Source organism: Astatotilapia calliptera, chromosome 22 (genome assembly GCF_964374335.1).
Source record: "Astatotilapia calliptera chromosome 22, fAstCal68.1, whole genome shotgun sequence".
In the NCBI taxonomy this organism is placed as follows: Eukaryota; Metazoa; Chordata; class Actinopteri; order Cichliformes; family Cichlidae; genus Astatotilapia; species Astatotilapia calliptera.
Genome location: NC_137442.1, coordinates 6,745,970 through 6,767,379, shown reverse-complemented (window position 1 = coordinate 6,767,379; position 21,410 = coordinate 6,745,970). Strand labels below are relative to the sequence as shown.

Below are 21,410 nucleotides of genomic sequence, written 5' to 3'. Positions count from 1 at the left end.
AAACAAATGATTGTCATACTGTATGTCGGCAAAACAAATATCATCTGGCGTCTACTGTGCAGAGTGAAAGCTGTGATCAGAATTTTTCTACTTTGTTGTTTTAATTTCCCATAAGTCTTCCAGTTTTTCCTTAATCTTATGTTATTATTCTATCAATCTACGTTCACCATGCACCACTGTATCCCTGTCTCTCTCTTTTGTTTCCATCTATGTCTACGTGACACCTCCATTAACTTTTATACCTGCTGACAAATCTGCAGTTTATCAGCCGCCCGCCTTTCTCTGCCCTCTGACAGTAAACACGATGGCTCTGAAAGATTTGTGCGGCTCAAAGTCTGAAGCAAGAACCCAAGATTAAGAAAAAAAAGTTGGCGTATTTTTGTGTGAGCTGGGCTCAGTGGCCGTAAGAGACGATGATTCCATGCTGACTGCATTTTAAGATTAGTGCTCGAGACTAAAACAGGCAGCTCGCGGAGCCGTCGTGAGACGGAAAAAAAAGGAAAAAATAAAAACAAAAAAATATCCCGCTCTCTCAACTTAAATTGGACTCGTGGTGTGCATGAGTATGACAGATGCATTTAGACAGAAATGAAAAACAGCTTTCTTTTCTGACATTCAGAAATGTTTTTACAAATGAAGATTATTCCGCAAACAGCCTTGGGAAAATGTTTCAACAAGCCACCGATCATGCCATGCAGAGTAATATGAACACGGAGTAAAATCCACATCATTTTTTTATATACTCAAAAACATTTTAGTATTAAGTGACAACCTTGATGCACCCGTGAAAAGCAAAATAGTAATATACACTTTGTTTTGTCTTTTTTTAGTCGCTCGTTTGACATTTAACAAACTTCCATCCCCTGTACAGAGGCACTGATGACACTTACACTTGTTTATTTTTTCATGTGTACACATTTCACCAACAATATATTATTCATCAATATTATCAATACTATTTACACTGTCCATGATTTGGTACCATCATCTGACATCTGTAAAGACCAATTCTTGATTCAGCCTGAAGGCAAAGTTGTCGCTCGCCTTTTTTTTCGCGTTTTTTTTCCCTTTCAAGTCGACTCTTGGATAAAATGCAGACTGCATATTTTCGACATGTGCGAAATGATCTGCATATATCGGATTTTGTGACCATTCTAATCTGTTAAAATGGCTGTAATGGCAGTATCCTTCTAATATATGCCGAGCATTTACACATTTTGTAATACATTCCTTATGATGTTTTCCTCAACTCTGTGTGATTTGTTAGAGGACTGAAAGCAAAAATTGGTGGAGGCTTTTTGTTTGTGTGTGTGCACTCCTGCGTGTGTGCTTTTCTTTAGTCTCCTTCACTCCCCAGCCCACACTCTTACCGACTCTTGCAATTAACAAGAACAAATATGAATCGTGGACTTTAAATGATGTGATGTTGCCAGGTTACAGAGCTTGAAAACGATGTCACTTCCCCTTCGTTAGCGCTAACGAGCAGCCCCGTCGCTCTGACAGTTGCAGGGACAGATGAGGCTCTTTGACAACATAATAAAGTGGAATGTTTCTCTATTGGACCGTAATCTGGGCAAGGATGAGTTGGGGGGTTTTTTACAGTTATTTTGGGACTTGACAAATAACTGAAATGTGTTTTCAAATGTCTTGAGCGATTAATGAAGCTGCCTGGAGAGCCAGATGATCAGGCTTTGGACTTCCTGGGGTTGAATTCAGCCTCGTCTAAACTCAAGCAGCGGCAAAAGAGGAGTGCTTTGAAAGGACTTCAGATGTGGTTGTTTTACTTCCCCTGTAGTACTCGGCTCCCTGGTGTTTCATCTTGACTTAGAGGGGAACTTACTTTCCACAGATGTGAACTGAAGAGCTCAGGACTGGCAGCCTCACATACAACAAGAATTTTTTGACCGTGTGGTCATCGCACGAGATGTTGCATATTGCGTCTGATAGCAAATCAAACAATTTGCTAACACTACACAGAAGTAGGGCACTGTGTAGTCCAGTTCACGTGCATTACACAAGCTCTTGACCATCTAATTAACTTTTTTAATTATTGTAAATTGTGATTTCACTGGCTCTCTGGTTTTCTAATATCATGGATTACTATGTGCGTGTGTCTGTCATGATGCTTTGTATTGTAGCTCTAGGTTGTCTGAAAGCTAATGGCAAGATGTTCCAGTTGGCTCCAGTTGGCAGAGGTTAAAAAATAAAATTAATAAATAAAAAGCTGTTTTTACTTTAACTGACCGAATTCTTTGTCTCAAGTACCATTACGACAGATTAAAAAAAAAAACTATTTATATTAAGTGAGAAAATATTTAAACCCATAACACCCACTAAATAAGAAAGGTAAATAAAAATAAATTGAAAACATTCATCATGTGTGGACTAAAACTTTTTAAACATTTGTAAATGTTTACAAGAAAAATGGCGGAAACGTGTGCTTGCCTTTACTTTTCATGCTAAATAACGTGACCTGGAATTTGCCCATATGCCTGTGACGTGGTGTTCCGGTTGCCAAAACTAGACGTACATGGCAGGAGAAACAAAGCTTTCGCCACGAGAAATGTTGGCAGCCGGCACCTCGTGATTAGAAGAATCCAAATCATTGCTATGGTGACCGTCTGCTGCATGATCTTTGCGCTCTTTGTCGTATTTGACTGGAGGGGCTCTGCCGTTCAGGGCTCCGGTGGTCTCATCGTCCAGGTTCTGCAAAGTGGACACATAAACAGGCTTACTATCCCATACTTTATCAGTTACTATTATAATTGTTATAAGGTGATATTATGTAAAGAGTGGATTCAGAAAAGCATTCAGCTTTTGCACACTTTACTGTATTGTAAATTTTGTTTTTTTACCACAGCTTGCTCTGGGCAGTACTGTACCTACTTTTAAAACATAATTTAAGTCTATAGTGCAGTAAAAATCAATTATAAGGTTTTTTGTCAACTTTAATCCAATAAGCCACATTTTCTTGTTAACATCACCCCAATCTGAAATCCTACAAAGCTTTATCAGAATTCATTCAAAATTTTTGAGCTATCGAGTTTGCAGACAGAAAAGAAAGCAGCCTCCTTAGTGGAGGTAATAATCTGTGACATCAAAGAATTCAGACCCTCACTGTCGTCTAATGCAAACTGCGCTCAGGTGAAATGATGTTTGTTTAAGAGTGTTGCTACATAGCTAAACAACAACTGTTAAAATGGTAAAAGATGAAAAGCTGTCCTGTCAGGTTTTGTCTATGAAGGTTCTCAATCATCCAGGTCATCGAAGTCTAAGGAGCTTGGAAAGAAAAGTGTCTGGACTTCTTTGAGTTGCTTGAAGACGTTTCACCTCTCATCCGAGAAGCTTCTTCAGTTCTAAGGTCAAATGGTGAAGAGTCCCAGATTTAAACCCTGTGGGAGTGTCCCCCCAAGAGGGACAAAGGACCCCCTAATGATCCTCTACCAAAGTCCTTTCAGATTGTTAGCAGGACATCAAGAAAACTTTTTAGAATTATTTCTAATGTGCAATAAAGACAACTTTTTACGTGCAACTTTGCAATCAAACTCAGCATAAAGTGACATCTATTTAAAGGCTGAACTGACCAGATTTACCCCCCAAAACACCATCGTGGACGTCCGGCACTTGGTGGGATCCTGAAGGCTGTAATTAGTGTTTGTTGTAATTAATTTTTGCTGTAATTAATCCTTAAAAACCTGATTGGATTCCACATGCGGTAAATAGAATTGAATGGATATAGTTTAGGTACAATTCTTGAATGTGAAATCGCACAAGTAAAGTTGCAAAAACCAACATGTGAGGAAGTATTCACAGACGAACGTGTTGGTGTAGAGCTGTTACTGTGCTATCAGTGATCCCAAAGTTGCATCCACTGATGTCATTGGCTGTGGCCATGCTAAAAAAATGTACAACGTTTCCCTGCCTCCCATAAAGATGTTAATGGAACTGGCCCCGTCTTTTAAAATAGAAAACACTATGTAACCTTTGGCTCCGCAATTGCTCTGCAGATGCAGGAGAACATGCTGGAAAGCAGTTCATTAATTAGGCCTTAGAGGTGGAACAGCTAGACAGAAGCCACTCTGGACTAAAAGGCACATGGCGGCCTCCTCAGAGTTTGCCAAATGGCATTTAATGCACTCTGAAAGCATCTGATGAGGCAAATATTGAACTTTTTGGGCAGAAATAGAGGGTTGAAGAGAGAAGGATGAATGGAGCCAAACACAGAAAAGTCCTTGAAGAAAACATTTTAAAGCGTGCGCTTGTCCTGAGACTGGGGTGATTTTTCACCCCAACAATCACGCCAGTACCTTGTAAGTTTTGCTACACATGTGAATCTCTAACTTTCATTAAGTGGCCCAAATTTAACCCCTCCTGCCCCCAAACTGTGGAAGGACTGAAGATGTTTAACATCTGCTTTCATTCAGTCTGGAAATGGATCCGCCACGATGAACCGCCTAAATCCATGTGTGCAAGCATCTACAGTTACAGGAAAACTCAAAGCTTCTGCCAAAGGGGCTTCTACACTGAATTAAAGGTATGAGTACTTTACATAAATGCATGTTTTTACTTGATTATTATTATATTAAGCGTAGACTAAAGGGTAAAAGCACAATTTTTATCCATTTAAAATTAAACCTACAGTCCAGTAAAGTGCGCAGAAAGCAAAGAGGTCTCAATACTTTTGGAATTAACTGTATGTGATTGTCAATAATATATGTAAATCAGTTGACCTGAAGACTACAGAATGTCTCTTAAGTAATTATCACAACTCATTTACATACCAGAGGGATTATGGAATAACACAGGAAGTTGTGAAGACTTTCATTTTTACATTTAATTAGAATACCATTTTATGAAGTTCAAGTAATTATTCACAGCTTAATATTAATAACAGTTGATTGATTGGTACAAAGTGAAAACACCATGAGCTCCCCACAACAGTGTGTAGCTGTCCAAACAGATATGGAGCCCCTGTGGCTGAAGTGTGGCTCATGTGTCAGTGAGCAAAACATGCTTTTGTATCTGCGAGCGTGTTTGTGTGCGTGTGTGTGTGTGTGCATATTTATGTGTGTTATAGTTACAGTGACAGGCTCTCTCCCTGTGGGCTCGTAGTAAACCTCTCCTGGGCTGAGAGGCGCCGTCTCTGTGGCTGTGGGAGGCTCTGATGGCTTGTTGAGCTGCATGTACAGAAACCACATCAACACACAGGGAAGAGAGCAAAGTGGAAACAGTGCAATAAAATAGGATCTTAGAGTGAGAATATGTAACCTGTGAGAGAATAACACACTCTTACACGTGTGTGTATTTGATGTACACACACGCACAATGATTCATAGTGGTTTCATTTACAAGCATGAAAAGATGTTTTCAGCACACGACCTTTGCCGTTTTGTTACTACGGCCAATAATCAGAATTTTCACAGAAATAAGTTAAAATTGAAAAAAATAATTGGGTTCCACATGTCAGTAATTCAATTGTCGAGAGAGCTTTCGCTTGATTTTAACATAACATTATTTTGAATAATGAAAGGGGCAGGGAAGGAAAATTCAGGAGGCTTAACCTAAAATTTTGGAGCTTACCTTTTTTAAAGGCAATCACTGCAATCAAGCCTTTCTTGTATTTTTTTCTCTCGGTAACTTGTAATGGGGTTACACTTTGAAGTCCAGTTTAACTTTGCTTGACCAAACTTCACGTCTTCCAGTTTTCATGCATGCTTTGTTCTTTGTGCTTTGCCAGTTTCACCGCTTTCCATACATGCTAAATCAACCTAGTGCATCGAAATACTGCTGTTGTCTCAGAAACGGCTGGCTTCAGAGAAACATGCACAATATATCCTTTGATGTTGATTCTTGAGTGACACATACGTCCACATAAGAAGAAAGCATGACTGGTTCAGTTGGTTTTAGCTCACTGTTTGGTTACATTTAGTCACCAAAACTCCTCGTTTTGTTTAGGAAACTATCATAGATTGAGGTTAAAATGTACTAACTGTCCGTAAATAATAGTGTTTTAAGGCACTGTAAACAAGCGTTCACATGTGATGAATTTGAAGTGAGATCGGCTTCAGTTTTGCCACGACTAGTGTATTGTCGTGCATTAACGCCAAAGAACAACTTGCGTACATCTTCAAGACATCAGCAACTTTCAAGCAAGAGCAGTTACACTGCTTTAAAATAGGGACTCATAAAACTTCAGAAAGATTCAGGGTTTCCTTCATGTCCATCCTTTGGTGCTTTAAGAAGTACATTTTGGGACATTAGCTTGTTGGACAATCAATGAACTGTGATTTAGGCAGCCTCAGATGCTTTTTCAACAAATACTCGTCTTTTTTATGATTTCTCTCTGCCTTGCACAGACTGAAGCACCCCTGCGACCGGCACAGCAAAGCAACCTTCTAACATGAGTAAGCCTCTTCCATATTTCATAGGGAGGATTTCCTTTGATCTTTCTTTGAAAATTTTCTTTTGTGGACATGAAGCTGATGCGACTTACCAAAAAGCTCTAATTTTGTTTTTTTTTCTGTCCAAAGAATATTCTCCCAGAAGCAATGTGGCCTGTCAGCATGCATTTGAACAAACAGCTGAGCTTTTTTTATCTTTCTCTTTCAAAAGTGGGGTCTTGTTCCATGGAGCCCATTTTCATTCAGAAAGCCATGGGAGGTGTGTCTGCACTGTTGTACCTTTATCCTGGAGGTTATCGTGTATCTGTTTTGAAGTCTCCCTTGGTTCTTTTTACACCAGCTGAACAGTACTTGTAGTCAAGCTGTGGTAGGTTAGGGAGGGTTACCATGATATCATGAACCCGAAACTCAGAGAAGATTATTTGGCTACTACGTCATGGTGTCTTTACCTTACTTTTGTCTTTATTTTTTCATTCTGTTGTTATCTCCTCAGAAACCTCAGCTGACTACTTTATGTTTCATTTGAAAAACTTAGTGACGGATTGTAAAAACATCTGTAATATTAATGTAGGACGAAAGTCTGCCTGAATTATCACCGCAGTCTACTTAGTTATCTCCATGGCTGAGCCATTTCAGATGATTTTTATAGAAAATGCATGCTGCTCTTTTTAGTCGGCTGCATTGTTCTATAACAAACCAAATGCATGTGAATGGAACAAAAGGGCTATTGACTGAAAAACTGAACATCGTCTGAGGTGTAAATGTGTCGGCACGTTGACCGTACTGGGCTTATCCTACTGACTGCTGGCGACCATAACCCTACAGTCATGTGAAAAAGAATTTTCACAGGACTTTGTGCGGCCCTGTGAACAACACCCACATGTTTCTATAGCAATTAAGAGGGTAAATAACAGCTAAGTGAGGTTTTGGCAGCTTGCTGGTCTGGACCATTCAGGTGTGTGTTAACAAAATGCCACAATATTCTCGGGATTGGATGGCCCAGCAGATAAAAATCTGAATGTTAGACGATGCAGTGCTCAAAGTAATTGCAAAACATCTCAGAGCTACATCTTAATCTATTTGATTTTTGACTTTATGTCAGTACAATTAAAAAAGACTGAACAAGTATGGCTTTTTTTCCAAAGGGTTGCTAGGAGAAAGCCTCTTCTCTCTATATAGAACACGACAGGACAGCTTAGGTTTGCAAAGTTTATCTAAACAAACCACAAGATTTTTTGAGCAATGTTGTTTGGACAGAAGAGGCTAAGTAGAGATGTTTAGGCATAATGGGTAGTGCCACACAGCGTTTAAGCTCATGCACCTTTTACCAGCTATACCAAGTGTGAAGCACGATGATGAAGGGGTGATGATTTGGGATTGTTTTGCAGCCAGATGAACGTGCAGTGTTTGAATTGACCATGAACTGCTCTGTATGTAAGTATACACAGTATACAGAGTCAAATGTGAGGCCACCTGTCCTATTGCTAATTGCAACCCTACGCAACATGCATTTTTAGTTTCTATTAGATTGTTCTCAGATGTCTTAGCAATCAGGGAACAAATAAAAAACAATCTTTAAAACCAACTCATATCAAAAACTGGATGACTTAGAGGGTTAACAGGCAAGTGTCCTCACCTAATGGCTCAAGTCTACTTGTGTTTCTGCACAACTTAATTTGATGTTTGGAAAGTGATGAAACTTGAGCTGATGAAGGCCAGTTTTTAGGTGCAGCCATGATATCCAGATTATGATTGAAAGACATCCAGTTCAAGACCTCAATAATTTCATTTGCTGGTAATTTGTTATGAATCTAAATGAATGAAAAGGCCAATAAAATTCAATTTCTATTCCTTTCTTTGCTTTTCACGTGGGAAGTTTAGCTCTCTGCTGCCCATGCTAGCTCACATATGATCCTAGCACTATGAAACTTGCTCACAGTTTTTGCATTCAGATGCTTAAAGAGCACTCCACTTTTAAAAGAGATCTAAGATTATTACAGCGATTCAGCTGTTGTTTTAAAGCCTTATCAGTTGTTTTTATTGATTATAATAACGTCAAAGTAACTGCTGTAATCTAGATTGTGATTAGACTGTGGAGAAGGCAAACGAACTTAACAACTTCTTCAACAGGTTTGACCAGCCCACAACCCCCCCACCCTCACCTTCACTACAGAGTCCAATCCCCACTCTTCTACCTCCCTCGCTTCCCCCCCTTCCTGACACCATGACACCCCCCTCCTCCAATCCCTCTCTCAGCAGCAAGACATCTCCCCCCCTCCCCTCCTCCCAAACATCTCCCAGTGTCACAGTGGATCAGGTCAGGAGACAACTGAGGAAGCTTCGCCCCAGAAAGGCAGCAGGCCCAGACAAGGTGTGTCCTAGGATGCTAAAGGCGTGTGCTGCTGAACTTGGGGAGCCGCTACAACGAGTCTTCAACCTCAGTCTGCGACTGGGGAGAGTGCCCGCCCTATGGAAGACATCCTGCATCGTCCCGGTCCCCAAAAAGAACCGGCCCAATGAGCTGAATGACTTCCGACCGGTGGCACTGACGTCACATCTTATGAAGACTCTAGAGCGGCTCTTCCTCAACCTCCTCCGACCACAGGTACAACATGCCCAGGACCCACTACAGTTTGCATACAAGGCGGGTGTCGGAGTGGAGGATGCCATCCTGTACCTCCTACACAGAGCCCACTCACACCTGGATGGGGGAAAAGGCACGGTCAGGATCCTGTTTCTTGACTTTTCCAGTGCCTTTAATACCATCCGGCCCTGTATGCTTCAAGAAAAACTGAACAGGATGGAGGTGGACCCCTGCCTGGTGGCTTGGATCTCCGACTACCACAGTACGTCAGGCTGAAGGACATCACGTCTGACACAGTGGTCAGCAGCACAGGAGCACCACAGGGAACTGTGCTGTCCCCTCTTCTCTTCACCCTGTACACCTCTGACTTCTGCTACAACTCTGAATTATGCCACATTCAGAAGTTTGCAGACGACACAGCCATCATGGGGTGTATCTGGGATGATCAGGAAGAGGAGTACAGAAGTCTGGTGAGGAACTTTGTCGCATGGAGTCACACAAACCACCTGCAACTCAACACCTCAAAGACTAAGGAACTGGTTGTGGACTTCGGGAGGTCTAGAGCAGGTCCACTGCCGGTTCAGATAGAGGGGGAGGGGGAGGAGGTGGAGGTGGTCAACAAGTACAAGTACCTCGGGCTGTGGGTGGACAATAAACTGGACTGGTCATGCAACACAGAGCACCTGTATAAAAAAGCCCAAAGCCGACTGTACTTCCTCAGGAGGCTGAGGTCTTTTAACATCTGCAGGAAGCTCCTGAGGATGTTTTACCAGTCGGTGGTTGCTGGAGTACTTTTCTATGCTGTGGTGTGCTGGGGGAGCAGCACAGCAAAGAAGGACTCATCCAGGCTGGAGAAACTGATCAGGAAGGCTAGCTCTGTGGTCGGCATGAAGCTGGACACTCTGGTGACAGTGGCAGAGAAAAGGACATTAAAGAAACTGATGGACATTATGGACAATGCCAGGCATCCTCTGCACACGGCCATTAACAACCAGAAGAGTCTGTTCAGTGACAGGTTGCTTCTCCCAAAGACAAGAACTAACAGACTTAAAAACTCCTTTGTCCCACACGCCATCAAACTGTTTAACTCCTCTCTGGAGGGGAGAGGGAGGGGAAACAGGAGGACAAAGGAGGGGGGAACAACTAAGCTGTAGTGCCTCTTCACCTCACTGTGCAATACCTTTTGTGCAATACTTTTGTAAATAGTCAACGGTGCAATAGACTCAATACTTGAAATGTGCAATTCACTTGTATTTTTATTTTTATTCCTATTTATTCTATTTATCCCCTTCGTATATTTTATTTATATTGTCTCTGTATTTATATATGTGTGTGTGTATAACTCTGTAACTTCTGTCGGTGCTGTGCTTTTTTGGAAATCGAATTTCCCAGAGGAACCCACCCGAGGGATTAATAAAGTTCTATCTAATCTAATCTAATCTAGACCACTAAATATTGCACTGACAAGTTTGGCGTATTTTATTTGCAAAAGGAAATGAAGGTCTGTTCAAAAAATGACTGATGCTGTTGAGAACATTTATCACATTTTATAGCAAAATTCTACTAAAATGGAGCTTTCACCACTTTCCTGTTTAATTAGGCATTACAAAACTCCCTGAAGTTTTTTCTTCCAAAGGAAGCTGACTTCTTACGTTCTCTATAAACACCCAGCGGTAGCAGTCTTGTCCCAAGATTTCAATTACAGGACACTGGCGAGCACAGGGTTATCATAATTGATAGGAATGCTGGTTCTAACTATAAAAAGTTAAAAGTTTGAATACATTTATCTTTATTTAACAAGATAACAGATGTGGCTCCCTCAAAATTTGCATTTGCACGATCATACGGCTGGAATATTCAATCATTAGGCATCAAAAGAACACCATCTAAGATATGTAAAAAAAACTCCCACTGATAGCAACTTTGAAAGAAAAATGTTAAAAGAAAAGCCTTGCGACTTGGCCGAGACTTGCCCTCAAAGAGTTATGCATAAATATAGAGCTACAGAGATAATGCTGTCATTTGGTCATGTTCTACAGTCGGCGCTTTGTAGAAAATCCTGTAAATGCCTAATAAACCTCCACTGTTGAACCCTGTGAACCTTCCTTTCAGCCAAGGCATTTATAGCCTTTTAGACATCTTTTATACAATCTAATCAACATAAAATTATAGAGTTTTAGTCACATTACATAACGTGGCTCAAGCGTATCAAAATGTGAGTGATGGAGTAAAGTAACAGACATGGCGAGGAGAGGAGTGCTCTAATGGACCTCTTTACGAAAATCCAAGCTAATTATTTCGGCACACGTAAGCCAACTCGGATCTCCGATCAATAGCCATTAGCCCCATCATGAGTGTCCAAATGGACTGTGTGTGTATTTGTGTGTGTGAGTGGAATATAATTGTGGTGACAATAAGGATTGATCTGAAACCGCGCCGACCACTCACCATTTCTGTTGAGCTGCCTGCCTTCACTGGGGGAGGGGGCTTGTGCTTGGGTGGGCCCCTGATTGGACAAAAGACAAAGTGGTAATGTGGTATTGATCTCTGTTTCGTTAAGACAGATTTCTTTGTATTCAACGGAGAAACAACTTGGGCCACTGAGAGATCACAGAAATATAAAGTCATTTAATCTAGATTCTTTTCTTACAAAATTCAGCACTATGAGGGAAAAAAAACCCCAAACATTTTGAGTTAAAGAAAAACAAGCACTGATGGTTAAGAAATCAACTTTAGAAAGCGTTTTTAAAAATGCGTGCTACCGTAGATGGACTTGGAGAACCCGTCAACACGTAGGATTTGAAAATAAGATCCACAGCTTCATTTAAGAAACCTTTAAAAGCCTCTACGAAACCACAGACACAGTAAAGCCTCTCCTAACAAGTCAAAAATAACAACAATAACCTTATCACCCAGCAGAAATAATGCAGTACCAGCATTCATTCACGTGGAGTTGTGTTTCTGGGCTCCAATATTCACCCTAGTTTCATCCAAGCATCATGCTTAGAGCTGAAAAATGAAGCCAATGCTAAACTGCCAAAAACTGAAGTTTTTGGAGTGGCCACTTGAAGCTGGTTACAAAAGAGCATCTACCACCATAGCCTGTGATGTTAAAATGTCTAATTTTACTACAGAAATAAACATGTGGACCTGTGTGGCTAACAAACAAAAAAAGGTTTTGGTCTCTTTACCTAATTTCCTTTTATAACTTATCTTTTCTTTCTGGCTGTGGCTGCTTTGACTGACAAATGCCAGCAGCTCTCGGGCTTGGGTAATAACATGAGTCATAGTACTCGACCTCTTGACCATGTTTTTGGTGCTTTTTGAGCCTTTTTAATAGCAAATTATGCTATTTGATATGCAGTCCAAAACATTTGTTCTTCAGGTTTGAAGAGTGAAATTATAGCATTACTAAGTAATAACTACAGGTATCCGTGTCTGTACATAGCAACCATAGTACAATCAACCAATATAGATGCTAATCACAGATGGTAGCCTTAGGCCTCCATCACACCAGCCTAGAGGCCAGTTTGTTGGTCACAATAGAAAAACATGTTCCCCAACTGGTTGCAGAGACCTCTGGCTGCTTGGGAAAATGCTTTCTGTGACCATGTTGGTGAGTAATTGTAGAGAAAGAGGTGTGCAGTACTGGACTGAAAATCTTCGTGTGATCACTTTGGCTGTGAGCCGGTTGCTGTGGTCACCAGAGACAACAATTTGTCTGCAAACAGCCAAACTACTCACCAAGTGTTAGAGAAACTGTGAAAAATGTGATGCAAAGCCAAAATGGAGACTGCTCACCTTGTTGCTCCTTTTGAAAGCTGCTGCTGACACCGGTAAGACACAACTTTTATTTTTATTTTTTAGTAACCCGGTCTGTCTGGCAGCTTTGACAAGCAGAACCATGGTCTGAGTGCATCGTTGTACCAAACACATCTGAGGAGAGGAGATCTATGAACTTTATAGGCTTCTCTTGTTCACCTGTTTTTTATTTATTTTTAATTATTTTATATATGTGGAGTGTAAGAATGCAGAGCTGTCAGGCGTAAGAAAAGAGAAGAGAAAAGAGAAAGAATAAGAAAAAAGAGAAAAATAGGGAATAAACATAACAATAAAGGACCAAGTACAAATAAAACATGACAGGTCATCAGTTGCTGCATTCGTAACAAAACACAATCAAGACAAACCAACTGACAGAGAAATAACAACAAAAACAAACAAAGTGTGTGTGCATTTGTCATGAAAGTACTTGATAAAGAGGATTAGACGCCGCAACACGGCCCCTGGGAGCCAGAACCAGACAGAGGAAGGCCCAGGAGACCCGGGCCGTCCGCAGCCCACCAAGAGCACTGAAGAGGCTGCACGTCACAATAATAACTGCATGCCCAGCGAAGCAGAAGGAAGACAGATCCCCCATGGCCGCAGGGCAAGAGCTCCAAAGGAGCAATGAGCTCCTTGGGAGCAATGGGCAGCTGACCATCCACCAGACACGAGCCAAGGACCGGGCCCAGAGGCCTTGTGCCCCAGGATCCTGATAACAGCCCAACACCCCCCAGAGACCCCCACCACAACAAGGCCTGAGCCACCCTGAAACACAACCTCCAAGGAAGCAGGTCAGTGAACACGCCAGATCATCTGACCATGTGCACCGAACCACCAACTACTGACATCCACAAAGAGGCAGTAACGATCAAATGGGAGCAGTAAGAGGAGCAACCCTCCGCCATGTCCCACAGGGGTTAAGGCGCAACAAGTCCCAAACTCAGGCCCAGTCATACACACACATACCTCCGCCCCAACAGATGTGTAAGAAGACGCACTAGCTACCCCCAGAGGTGATATGTGTGGTGAATAGAGCGGACAGATGTGACATGAACATCTGACTGCTGGGCAACAGCGCACATCCACACCTCCTCCCCAAAACTCTTGATTTCTGAGGAGCAGATAAAACTAAGGGGCAGTTAGCCGTGAAGAGGTGAGTGGGGCCCTCTACTCCCTTGCGGCACAGGGAGGAGAGGGCGGGGCGGCGGGGGATTCTCTGGCTGGCTGGAGCAGCATCTAATAACCAACTCGCAAAATAAAACAAAATAAAAACAAAACAACAAACACAAAAACACCAGACATTATGATACAGACTTATAATTTGCACCGATGGTTTTTCGAAATTCTATACGTGAAAAGTGAGCGCGAGAGCCCTCGGTGCGCCTGCTCGCTGCTGAAGTCAAAGTAAACTTTATTGTCATCTCCGCTACATACAGTCCAGTTTATAGAGAGACGAGACGATGAGACTCCAGTTACAGCAGTGCAAGTAAACAAACAATAAATATAAGAAGAGTAAGAAAATAAATATATGCTTTAGGACTCGGGGTAAAGGGATCAATAACAATTAAAAATTTATAATTTACAGTTTGATGATTTAAAGTCTCACACACAACCCGTCGAAAGGGGAGGGGGGCGGCTGCTTCCAAGTAGAGCACATTTCATTCATAATGTTGTAAATTATGTATTCATGATTTGAATCCTGGGTTGTGTGAAATCCCAGAAATACACCCTAGACAAAGTGAATCTGTGAACTAAGGTGTAGGTCTGTTAGGTTATGTTGTGGTGATCCTCGGGTTGGGGAATGGGTGTTCATACTGGAGTGCAAAATTAAAACCAATGGAAGATGGACAAGAAAAGTTCAAAGCCATCAGGTCCTCAGTTTAGAAAAAAGGGAAAAGAAGAGGAGGAGAAACGAGTAAAAGATACAGGAAGGAAATTATGTGCGTTACAGTTGCTCCAAGAAGAAATGGTAAAAATAGTAACAGTAACAGACTAAACTCCAAACAATACATTATGTTACAGATTTTAATATTAATTAGTCATTGTCAGTTGTTGATTTGTCCTGTTCTCATTGTATGACGAATTATGATGGCTGTTTGGTAGCCGTTTGCATACTATGCACACTCTCTCTCTCTTCATATGTGTGTGTGTGTGTTTCTCTGGTGAATTTTGACAACAGTTTTATGTTAATGTACAATCCATAATATGATTTGTGTGTGTGTGTGTGTGTGTGTGTGTGTGTGTGTGTGTGTGGGGGGGGGGGGGGGGGGGGGCGCCAGAGGGAGTGTTAGCCCGGAGCGCCAAACAGGCTAGGACCGCCACTGGACAGAGGTTCTTTTCCTATCCTTAATCAGAATTATTAATCACTCAGTAGATGTTTACTCTGACCCTGACTCTGCAAGCATTATTTATGGTTAATCATTTATGCTTAGTAATCACCATAAATTCCATCTTTTTTGTTGCATCAGTTTACTGGAAGTAGCTGCACGGCATCAGCAAGGCATCTCCAACGAAATCTAATTAACCCCTGACTCAGCAAACAGGCGGTAAACAATAGCTGCATGTTTGTTAATTTACTGGAGGCCTCTACAAGAAGCCTCAGATTGGAAAACCCCTCCTTCAAACTGGAGTTTAATAAATCTCCATTTACAGCTGAAGCCCAGGAGGGGAACTGCAGGAGCTGAAATGGGAGCTCAGAGCAGAACATTTTGGGAATAAAATCTCCCAGCAGCCTCATGCTATAAACTTCAGGTCAGGATTTATCACAGAGCTTCCTCTGGTGGGTTCCCTCATGACATGTAACAAGTCTTAATGAGCCTTAGTCCTCGAGGGGGGATTAGTTTTGCTCAGGAGGTTAAATAAACGATTAAGTAGATACAGGATTGCTAATGAAGACTTACTCTGCGTCCTCCTGCCGGTTGCGGATGAAGAAGATGGTGCCGATGATGACTATGCAGATGAAGATGAGAGCACCGAGGATCGCTCCTATTACGGCACCTGTTGATGGACCTTGGATGAGTTGCCGTTCCTCTTCTTGCAGGGGACACAGAGAAGAGACGCGAATGAAAAACAGAGAGAAAAGAGGGAGAAGATTATCAGCAGTTCATTTAAATTTCATGGGGCTGCTACTGGCACTTTAATGTTGCTCACTTGCAAAAATTTGTTCTTTTATGTGTTTTTTCCTTTTTTTGCAGAAGCAAGAAGATAGAATGAAAGAAGATAATTTGTAGCTGTGAGAAACATAAAACTGAAACTGAGGAAAACATGTTAAACAAACAGCAAACACGCAGACGCAAAAATGGCACGTGAGTAAAATGAGCCATCACAAGAAGCTGTACACGACTAAGAAAATCAAAGCCAACTTTCTATTCGGTGTCAGCAATGTATGCACCAATAAAAGGTGACACGGAAACACAGATACAAAGAAGGAGAGACATAAAGAATTCATAGAAATTCTAGTAAATGAAAGCACTTCTAAGGTCTCTGTTATACGCCAACACTCATGAATGCTGTAAATCTTCAGCTGAGCCTCATGCTGACCTCGACATTTCCCTTCAATTAAGAGCCTGTTTATGATTTCCAGAGGGCAGTGAGGCATCTGAATTGACTGTAAAAGCCTCTCATTACCGTTCGCTCTTATTTAAAAGAAAAAAAAAAACGAGAGAGAGGGAGAAGAACAGGCTGACAGCAGCTGCAAACGGCACACAATATCCAGCAAGGATCGTTCTGCTCAACTGCTGACTATCACAGGGAGTTTGGCAGAAACAACAAAAGGGAGGGTTGAGCTGTTTTTCACAGGTTTTTGTTCTCCCCTTATGAAGACCTATTTCATCAGTAACACTGAAGTAAACACACACTACTGCATTTGATAAGGGGATGATAAAAGGATAATAGCCCACACAATTTCCACTCGTTTAGCATTATGTTTAGCTGATGTTTGAGTGTTTATCTAAAAAAATATATAAATAAAAAAAACAACCTTTGTTGCTGCTGCAGCAAGAAAAAACGGCGCTGTAAATACAGCACACAGAACTGCTTGACTCTTCTCTTTAATCGTAGCTTTTGAGACTGAAAACATATTTGCAACAATCACACAAATGTGTTTCCTGGGTTTAAAGCCATTAGCCTCGAGTACATTGATGCAAATGATAAGGCAAAAACAACATCAATACGACACTTTTCAATGAAAAAACAAAAAATGGAACACAATAATAGATATTTTTTGATCATTCATTAAGGTGATTATTCTATTAAAATGGCTGTAGAGGTTTCAGAGGCATGAAATAATTGTAAAAATAAAAAGGTAAAGATAAACTATATTATTGCTAATTATATAAGCAAACCCCTTAATTGTAAGTTGTTCATATGATCAACCAGTGTTTGATTTTACCCATGAATAAAATAAGGATCCATTTGCTCTTCCTGGCCAGCAGGTGGCACTCTGTTCCAACCTTATAGATATATAGATAAATAGATAGATATGGCAAGTATTTTATATTAATTGGATAAATCCAGGCCTGTGTGTGTGTTTGTGTGTGTCTTCACAGTTACCATGTCTGCCATATTGGTCACAGACAGAAGAGGTAGCAAGTCTAAGTTATGCATGATCACATACACAGTCTGAGGGAAAAGGCGAGGAATAGAATGAGAAGGGGAAAGAGGGGTAAACATGAAGAAGAAATAAAGCTAGATGGGAGATGTGGGAAGGAATGAGGAAAATGAGGGGAGGCAGATGGAGGGAGGGGGAGGAGAGGGTAACACCAGCCTTTCCTCATTGCTCGAACTGTAAAACCACACAAACATAAATGCAACTTCCTCTTTTCTCTTTGCATGCTCGTTTGATGTGTTCCACGGTGTTATCAGAGTTTACACTGCGGATGTTTGCCATTGATTTTTTTTTTGTGGTCAATAACAGACTGCTTTTCAATAAACAATGAGTCACGGTGGCGCACAACAGAAGCTGCGTGGAAAATATGGAAGTGGTGGGTGGGGGAATGGGCTTATTTTATTTTTTTTCCCACCCGGGAGAGGCACAGAAACCTGATTGGTCAGAGATGGAGGATGTGAAACAGAGTACAGCCCTGGAGGGAAGGGAAGATGGATGGAAGAGGAAAGCAGTTTGTTTCTAGCAGGGCAGATGCAAAACTGGTCTTAATAATCTCTCAGGAAATCCACTTCTGAACAGGCAAAAAGCATCAGGCAATATCCTCGTCAAACCCACCTGTTGTTCTGACTGCAGGCGGAGCAGAGATGTTGAATTGCACATTGCCACAGTAAACTTGTGTCTATCCACCTGCCTTTATGTGCAACTTCAATAGAGGCAGATAAACTGAATGCAATTTCTTCTAGTTTCTTTGAGCAGCTGAATATTCAACAAAGTTTTCACGTTTAACTCTTGAAAATGTCACTGACGAGGGCAATATTCTATTTTTAGATAAATAGGGTAATAACAGGACCAATCGCTAACCGTTCTTTTCATTTTTGACAGCCGTCCATCTTTACATGGCCACAAGAGAGGCCCTGAAGTAAAGGGTCCCAAAAATAAAAGGTCAGGAAATGCCAGGCAGTATGTGTGGACACAAGAGAGAAATTAATTTACATAAGTATGGAAAGAGATAGAAAACCAGAGCTCTTATCAATTTGCAAGCCATGACTATGAGAGCACAGGGTCAGAATATGAAGAGCAGAGCAAACTATGACAGCTCAATTATGGATGTTTGATTTTGCATTCTGCGTTTGGGATTTTATCTGGTTGTTTGGTTAGATTTAAAGCAACTAGAATATTAAATTGGCTCATGCCAGCTGGTTTTAAAAAAATATATAGTCGTCTGGAAAACTTGGAAGCGAGCTATTTGCCAGCTTGGTGCTATTAAAAAGGTCGGGTTTTGCAGGATAGTGCTTTACTTTCACGTTAAACTGCCTTGCTGAGTTTTTTTTTTGCATGTTTGTCACAGTTACATATTCCAGATTTTAACCTTAGAGAAAGAGCAACCTGAGAACATACATAATGCAGTTTTCAAATGATGATTCCATCCATCCATCCATCTTCTTCCTCCAGCTTGTCTGGGGGAACACCAAGGTGTTCCCAGGCCAGCCGAGAGATATAATTTCTCCAGCATGTCCTGTGTCTGCCTTGAGGCCTCTTCCTTCGTATTAAGGGGGAAAAGCTATTCAAATCTACCCCTGTTGGCAGCACGAACAAGCTCTTGGGATAACTTTCAATAAGTCTTTGACATTGTTGGAATTTTAACTCTTTTTTTTTTTTGCAGAACTGATTTAATTAAGGCAGACTGGAAGGTTTTTGAGCGTGAACAGTGTGTTCAAGGCCTTGCCAAAGCATTTCAATCAGATTTTATTTTGGACATTTGACTTGGTCAAAACCAAACCTCCAAAACTTTCATTTGGTTTTTGCTTTTTAGCTTTCAGAGTTGGACCTGCTGCTGTATTTCGGATCATTGCTTTGCTGCATATCCGAAATGTGATTTAGCTTTAGGGCATGAACTGATGTTCAGACCATCACGCTAACACTTGTTGACTGTTGCTGTGTTAGTTTTGTGCCAAATGTAACAAGACTCAAACCTTCCAAAGTTAAACTTTTGTCTTATCAGTCCAAAGAATATTTTCCCAAAAGTATCGGGGATCATCAAGATGACGAGTCTTTGTGTTTTTTTTGGTCAGCAGTTGTTTTCTCCTTGGAACGCTCCTATGATTGCAATTTTTGTCCAGCCTCTTATGTTATTATAGTTCTTATTGTTGTATCACGATCTCTGACCATAACTGAAACAAGTGAGGCCTGCGGTTCGATGTTGTTCTTAGTTCTTTTGTTTCCCCCTGTATGAGTTGTCATTGCGCTCTGTGAATCATTTTGGTAGGCCAGCCACTCCAGCTTCTCCATTTTCCATTTTCTAGCTGCAGTCCCCAAACCTTAGAAATACCCTATATATAACCCTTTCCAAAATCTTTCACTTCTACATCCAAGACAGGTCACCAGTCTATCAAAGGGTTATCACAGAGAGGCAGACAACCTTCTCACAGTCACATTTATTGCCAATTTAGGATCACCAGTGTACCTAATAGCATTACTTTGGACTGTAGGAGGAAGCTCTGGGAGTGCCTGGAGAGAACCAATGCAGGCAGAGGGAAAATCCACAAACTCAACAAGGAGAGCCAACAGCCGGCCAGTGGATTCAAACCCAGGACCTTCTTGCCTCATTCCCACTGTGTTGCAGTGGTTCCTGGACATCATAGGGAATGCTTTTTCTCAAAATTTGCACCATATATGGATGGAAACATGCCTTAACATAACAATATACATTTATTTCCAGCTCCTAGTTCAAGCCGAAAGTTCAACATAAACAGAAAAAAACAGAACCAAAAAGTTTTAAAATCACTTATTTATGACCCGCAGGGCCAAGTCCATTTGATTCTGTTTATTTACTTCAACTTTTTAAATCCCCACATGGATGTTTCACCTGTGGTGAGTCAACACAAATTCTGCTCTATTTCTTTGGTTCAAACAAACCGTAGAAAACCTCTCCTTTCACGTTCACTCACCTCATCCATTACATTCAATGTTTATCTAACAGAGCGGCCGATTTCCTCATCAGCGCTGCTATTGGAGTTGTAGAATATTTATCTGAATTATCAAACATTTATACTCTTAAATCAATAGCCTAGGCTTCGCACTGTAGGAACACTTTTTAAATGTAAAAAACGAGTGGGTGAGAATTCACTGGTGTGCACAAGCGCACCACAGCAGACCTTCACTCCTTTAGCTCCGTCTATTTCTGTCCGTTTTTCACTCCATCGCCTGGCAGCTGAGCACCCCAAATCTGCAGATATAATGCTATTATCTAAGTGACACTCAAGTGGTGAGAAATTGCTACTGTATCACATGGAGTTTAAATGAAACTGAAATAACAATCCCTGTGTAAAGTGCTCCATTTCTCTCCCATGCGAAAGGCTCCAGTGTGTGGGCTGTATTAGCCAACAGAGAAACACATTGCGCCCAAGGCCCGCTCTTAACTCTCTCTGATACACAACATGAATAAAAAAAATAAAAATTTAACAAAAAAAACAGCACACAGCAAAACAAGTGCTCAACTAAAAGTCTGCTTATAATGTTCAGGAATTCCAGGTCAGCATCAACAGTCGATAACATCAGCGATGGCATTATGTTTAAACCATGTGCTTTGGTTAATCAGCAGTCCTGAGGGATTTATGACAGCTGTGGTACCTCAAAGGCTTACCCTTTACTGTTATGTTAACGTATATACAGCATAGTAACTGTAACCTTTTTGAGCCTCAACTGTAGCATTTTGGCTTTTGCAGTCTTGATTTCTTGACACCAGACATTACACATCTGACTGACAGCCCAAGGACACTGCCAGCTGATACACTGGGGACGTGTCAGTCACAAGGAAGCCCCCCCATGAAGCATACCCTCCTTCATCTTCTTCATCATGCTGCATGGGAGTCTGAATGGGACCCTGAGCTAGAAAATTAGCATCACTTTGTATATTCAAAAAGTCTTTAGATTATTATTGATGTAACTGATCAAGCGAGCAGTAGTAGTTGCTGGCAGGTTTAAGAAAGAAAGCGGG

At 41.2% G+C, this 21,410-nt stretch overlaps 1 protein-coding gene across 2 annotated transcripts in view; it reads right to left on the bottom strand.

Annotated features, from left to right (window-relative positions):
• Window positions 1–1,606: 1,606 nt before the first annotated feature.
• The window catches only part of pvrl2l (PVR cell adhesion molecule related 2 like), a 315,388-nt gene continuing 295,584 nt past the window's right edge, over window positions 1,607–21,410 (bottom strand). Inside the window, exons 7-10 of one of the 2 annotated variants that reach the window (XM_026155452.2) lie at window positions 15,708–15,840; window positions 11,434–11,491; window positions 5,082–5,177; window positions 1,607–2,706 (exon numbers count right to left, since the gene is read on the bottom strand). In XM_026155452.2, the coding sequence (XP_026011237.2) occupies window positions 2,521–2,706; window positions 5,082–5,177; window positions 11,434–11,491; window positions 15,708–15,840 (473 nt within the window). In that variant the 3' untranslated portion in view covers window positions 1,607–2,520. The remainder of the gene's footprint in view (window positions 2,707–5,081; window positions 5,178–11,433; window positions 11,492–15,707; window positions 15,841–21,410) is intronic. The other variant, XM_080296640.1, reaches the window with a different exon arrangement.